The sequence below is a fragment of the Mytilus trossulus genome, unplaced genomic scaffold (genome assembly GCF_036588685.1).
Source record: "Mytilus trossulus isolate FHL-02 unplaced genomic scaffold, PNRI_Mtr1.1.1.hap1 h1tg000234l__unscaffolded, whole genome shotgun sequence".
Taxonomy (NCBI): Eukaryota; Metazoa; Mollusca; class Bivalvia; order Mytilida; family Mytilidae; genus Mytilus; species Mytilus trossulus.
This window is the reverse complement of record NW_026963315.1, coordinates 2,318,957-2,325,184: the sequence shown is the minus strand read 5'-3', so window position 1 is coordinate 2,325,184 and position 6,228 is coordinate 2,318,957. Positions and strand designations below refer to the sequence as shown.

General features: G+C 30.5%; 1 protein-coding gene across 1 annotated transcript; it reads right to left on the bottom strand.

Annotated features, from left to right (window-relative positions):
- Positions 1 to 2,037: 2,037 nt before the first annotated feature.
- On the bottom strand, positions 2,038 to 5,819 carry LOC134701318 (uncharacterized). The gene is made up of 2 exons (XM_063562453.1): positions 5,773 to 5,819; positions 2,038 to 3,867 (listed from the first exon to the last, which is right to left on the bottom strand). The coding sequence occupies exon 2, from the start codon at positions 3,254 to 3,256 to the stop codon at positions 2,177 to 2,179; it is 1,080 nt and encodes a 359-aa protein (XP_063418523.1). The 5' UTR covers positions 3,257 to 3,867; positions 5,773 to 5,819; the 3' UTR covers positions 2,038 to 2,176.
- Between the last annotated feature and the right edge of the window lie 409 nt (positions 5,820 to 6,228).

The following is a 6,228-nucleotide window of genomic DNA, read 5'->3' as shown; positions in this document are numbered from 1 at the left end:
ATATTTAAAGTTTTAAAAATTTTGAACCAACCGTTTTGTCAGAAAAATTACACTGGTTATATAGCAATTTGACAAACACCAATTTTGATCATTGAAAAGCTTAATATTCCTTTTACAACACAACGTAATTAAAACGTTTAGCTGACTTTACAGAGTTATCTCCCTGTAGTGTTAGGTACCACCTTAAACAGTGCTATCTTAACTGGATGTTCGGCTAGCAATTAAACCCTATGTTGTCTGAAATTTTGCTGTTTGAAGTCAGGAACATGGCAGTTGTTTTTAAAAGTTCGTTTCTTTGTATGTTACCCTTTTTGTTGCATTTCAGTGTTGTTGTTTTTCTGTTCCGTTGTTCTCCTCTTGTAGTTGATGTGTTTTACTTAATTTTAGTTTTCAACCCAGAATTGTTATGCTTAATCAATAACTTGAAAAGACTATCAACCATGCCGCACAATGACATATAGTTGCTTAAACCTACGTAACATAGTCTCTGGTGGATAGTTGTCTCGTTGGCAATCATGCAAAATTTTCGTAAGTCATTTCAAAGCAGAAAAAAGCAACAAAATGTTAAACATAAAACCAAAAATTTGTTTTAATACATGAACAGAACCAGAGAAATTATTTCGTTGAGTTGACATCGACCAACGACAATGTATGGAACAATGTGCGTCTTTATGAAAGTAAATCAAGTGTTAAAAAGGTATGGCAAAAGTCGATTTTATCTACTTTATCACTATCAATTCAAGATAAAAACTCTCAAAACGACGTGTGCATATGGCGAAAATAGCAGATATTCAGTAATTGTTTGTAGGTACGTAACACTTATCAATAAGTTACAAAAATACCTGTTTTGAAAACAGCCCAAAATCAATGTATGTGCAAGAAATCTTGACAAATTAATTTTTAATTCTGACGTGGTAATTCACTGTACAACAAAATATTAAAAAAAACATGGTATTTTAAAAAGAAATATTTGTTTCTGATTAAATGCCAAAAGTATCTGTTTTCAATAAGAAGATATCAAAATTATTTTTTTGGTATACTTGTATACTTGCAATTGCTAATTTCAACAGTTACCTTGATTTTATTTCTTATTTTTTATTGACACGGTTTAACTCCGATTGCCAAAATTACCATGATCTCAAATTTTCTTGCTAAACTCCTACCTGTAAAACTTTAATTTTGGATTGTATGTCTGTACTTCATGCTATCCCAGATTGTCTGAGTGTACTTAATACTATCTGCAATTGGCTTAGTGTACTATTCAGAAACAACCAACACAAACAATCTATGTCAGGAGCGTTTAAAATCAACAATCTGCATCAATAATGCTCAAAATCACCAATCAGCTTCAGGAACGTTAGCAAAAACAAGAATGCTACTCTTCAAAACCGTATGCTACATTCCAAGAATACAAAAAAAGAAAGCTGCTTGAAAACATTTTTCTTCATTTAATCTGTAAATATTTTACGACTGTTTTCTCAATGCTTTATTCGTTTGCACAGGTTTAATATCAAAGTGATTTTTTTAAACGATGTGTATTGTTCTTTCAAGACCAAATGCACCAAATAATCTATCAAAGCATTTTTTTCCCCCTTTATATTGTTATTTTATAAGACGGTATTAACTTCAACATCGTTCTGAAAATGCATAACATATTTGTCAATCGACGTTAAACATCCATTAATCAATCAATCAACTTGAACGCATCGCACAGCAGGAAACCAATAGTTTAGTGTTTCTCCCTCATTTTAACTTTCAGCAAAGTTTTAAAAATATATTGAACAATGAAATTTGACTGACAGGAAAACAATCTTTGTCTTTTGATTCTACTGCAAAGAATCAATTTGCACGGGTATGATAACGCATTTTAATGAATTTGATATAAGTACATCAAAGTAACTATCAAATTGTATTGCGTAGTCTGTATCTAAACAGCTGGCTGTATACCCTTTAAATAATTTAATAAGTCTAGTTCATGGAACACATATAGTGTATCAAACAGATATTTATTTTAGCCTTTATTAATGTCCCCTCAAATTCAATTTTGAATAAATAACTTAACAAACAGCTTACATTACATTTACTCTATTCAACTTTCAATTTCAAAACATTGTTAAGAACTGTTTGTTTTGATATCACCATCAAAAATGTTGGAACGTGCATTTTTTAATAGTTCTCATGAAATATTGTAAACGAACGCAGTTTTCTTGGTATTTGCAACAAGCAGTTTTCTGTTCTCTGTATCAAGGAAAATAGCAGATGGCATAAAAAGACCGTTATCACTGGTCAATATTTGTTTGTGATGCTTTCCATCGCTTGATATAATGTTTACACTAGACGAGTTGTATTCAACAACATACACGTTACCATTTTTATCAACTGCGATGCCCCTTGGATTATTCAAAATAAGTTCATCTTGAAAGGTCCAAACATGTGATCCGTTTTTATCCAAACAAACTACACAATGATCTTTATCGTGGGTGTAGTATATCTTGTCTAAGAATACAGATACGTAGGAAAAGGTCGGTAAATTACAACTGATCACGTGAAATGTACAATAGTCCGAAGTATTTACTTGGTATATACCTAATCCCTGTACACAGACAAACAGCGAATCGTGATCTCGCGTGATTCCCCATGTACGACCAGGAAGTTTAATGAATTTTATTTTGCGTTGATTCTTAAAATCTATGATATCAATACCGAAATTCTGTCCGGAATTACCATCTGTAATGGCAACAGTTGTTTCGTCAATCAGTGTTATATCAAACCCATAACTAGGACCTAGAGGCATTTTATGTTTGAGTTTGTCATTTGATGCAATGGTGATGAGCGATTTTTGGAAAAAATGACTTGTGAACAAAAAGTCCCCTTCTTTTGACATACAACATCCCTTAATGTGTTGTCCGTTTATTGTTATCTCCTTCTGTAGAATCAAATTCACATCATTAATACTAGTCTTTTTCGTTGTCACTACTTGTATCTGTGCTTGCTTAATTTTCGAACTAATGAACTCAAGGCTGCTTGTTTGAGTTCTCATTTCAATTGATCCAAAGAATTTTGAAATAGTTTCACAAGCTGGATCAACCTTCCACACTAGGTCAATTTTCTCCAAACTGTTTGCCTCTTTCAATGACCGCAGATATTGTTCATTTTCGGTAACTTTCATCTCAATTTCTGTTATTGCAAGAAATGTTTGAAAATCAGATGCATATTGTTTGATGCTAAAAAAATTGGTCTGACATTCAGTTATCATGGTTTCTTGTTTTTTGACAGATGTTAACACTTTTTGTATAATCTCCTTACTTTGATACTCCTTCTTTTCTAGATCTTCAATGATTTGTTTCTCAAGATTGTCTAAGTGTTTGTTTATTTCCGTTTTTTTCTGTCGAATGTCTTTACCAAGTCGCGTTTTCACTTCTGCAATGTTAGATATATTAGAATGTCTGTCCTTTTTAATTTTATCGATGTTTTCTAATAAGTCGTCAAGTCTTGATTCTTAATCCAGAAATTGCTCAGAGGTCTTGAAATTATTGGTAAACTTCTCAAGAGTAGTGACGTAACATTTAGGATGATCATTGATGCATTTGAAACAAATAGGTAACGCATGTTTAACGCAATATTGTTGATACTTTTCATTGTGGTAGATACAAGATAGTTGTATGCCAGTTATGAATGACGGTAGTGACTCGTAATCAGAAATTGGTATTGGTGCGTGACATCTTGTAGCCTTCAGTAATTTATGATGTTCTTGACACTCGCCACAAATACCTTCTTCACATTCCGGACACCAATATTTGCAAACTTTTGTTATTTGGCGAAGTGAACATATGCCACATATACTCGAGTTAGATGCCATTAGTTTCTCTGAAAATACAACAACATATAATTGTTTATCAAATTCCAATTGTTGCAATTGTTGTCAAGTACATTGTACCTTGTTCTACACGTATTTGTTCTATTTTTAATGTTTACTTGCTTTCGTAAGACCTTAAAAATTTTATATAACTAATTTAGGTTGCATTTCTGTAAATATAGACAATGATATTTCAGAAAGGAACTCTCTTTGCAGATATGACTGTGCTTATTAAACTATGGTTTCGAAAAAAAATATATCCTAGAATGGAAAGTTGATATGAACTACTATGTTATTGAAAGGTCATAACAAAGGGTTTTGCGGCATAATTCAACATTTATATGCCTGAAACTTTTTAAAGTTTAAATCTAGGCTTCAATTATGTACTATCCATATCATCAATTCATGCCTTCTTCAGAATTCAATTTTCACCGCATCAATATTTTTTTTATATTTTTAACATTGCTTGTTGTCAGTTTTGTCTCTGATATTAAACATATTGATCAAATCTGGAAAGTTGTACGTAAGCAAAACTAAATACCTATGAATATTATACATCTCCCCAAAAGAGCGTTGTTTGATGTCGTCATACCTCATTTAACCTTGGTAGAAGTTTGCGATATTTGCCTCAAAAGGTATATATTTTGATATATCAATCACTGAAATTACCTTACCTAAAATACAGTATGATTGTATAAATAATCAATAAAGAATGGCCTATACTTATCCTAGTAAACAGAAGGAAACTATACACAAGTTTAAACTCCAATTTATTATGAAACATAGCATGTTGGAATTTAAATTATCCAATTTAAAAAAAAAAGTTGAAAAGATATGCAAATGATTAAGATTGGAAAGATTTTTTGAATACAGGGGTCAAATTTATTGTGCGATAAATGCTAGCAAAATCGGCATTTAATCTTGAAGATGAGAATTAAGAATGAAATGATCTGCAAATTTACAGGCAGTTTAATTTCTAAGCAGCCATGTTCAAGTCTAAAGTTTGAACTTTTAATATCGATTTTTGATTTTTTTTTTTTTAACTTACAAAAATTGCCACAAAACAAATGGCGTATTTAAAAGATGGTGTGGGAATATAAATTTAAAAAGATAGAATTTATTTACCTTGGTATAATGTATCCAAATTCAATATATATTGAAAATACAATGCCTTGTGTCGTTTTTGTTTTTGATAAGTATATATACAATATCTTAAATATGACCTATGCTTACACATGTATATAACATGTATAAGCAATTAATCTTTACCATCGCTTATAATTTAAAGGTATACATTGACATCGTTTGGTGCACGTATATTCTATTCATTTAATTCAACATAATAATTGACCATTAAATATGTTTGATTCTAAATATCTGTTATGTAGATCATACCCCCATATCAATATTCAGTTATCAAACGTAAATGTGTTATAATACATGTTGTCACTATTAGGCAGAATGGTATATTTATATAAAAAAAATCATAAAATTATAACCCATATTCTTTAACATCTCCATAAACTAAATGATAGAAAGTGCAGTACTTGCGAAGTTGAGTATAGATAACTTATATATCACACCATAATTTCTGACCGACTTTCTTAAAGTTAATGTTTCACTGGATCTGTGGAAGTTATTATCAATGGGGTTTAGTTTTAAAAAAAGCAACAACAAAAAACTCGGTATTGCAGGTATATGATTGATAAGTGTATAAATAACTTTCTTTAGATTATTGGTTATTTTAAGTTAGTGAAATGTTTACAGTATTTATGACCCGTTTTTAGATTAAGAGATACATTTGAGACACATTCTTTTTGTAGAAAATAAATAATGAATGAACAACCTGTCACAAATTTCTTTAAAAGCATTACATGTATGTAAATATTCATTATATCTAGTTTGTGTATGCTTACCTAAATAAAATATTCAAACAATCATGTGTAATCATCCATTTTTTTTTTATCAAGGAAGAAAAAAAGATCACATGATACACATTCATATAAACTGACCGACGTTTAAAACGCGACATCAAAATATAGTAATAAGAATATACGAATCAGAAAAGGTGTAATGATATATATTGCAATAGCAGTTAAGCTAACAAATAATCATTCATATTATTCATTTCATAGTTTTTAAGATAAAAATTGCAGATCAAGTTAGAGGCTTCAAGGATCCAATTTCGCTCAACTGATATTTTTATTTACAATTGAAGTATGAAATATTGCAACCGTTATTCTTCAATTTTAATTTTAGAGATATAAGTCAAAATATGCATTTCCCACTATGTTCTATACCTGCTATGTTGGTCGGCAGACAGGGTCATTTTTTTTTAAATTAGATACCCTAATGCTGATTGTGGCTAAGTG

Bases quoted from the DNA above. Each gene is read 5' to 3' on its own strand.
- LOC134701318 (XM_063562453.1), bottom strand. From the start codon at position 3,256: ATGATAACTGAATGTCAGACCAATTTTTTTAGCATCAAACAATATGCA.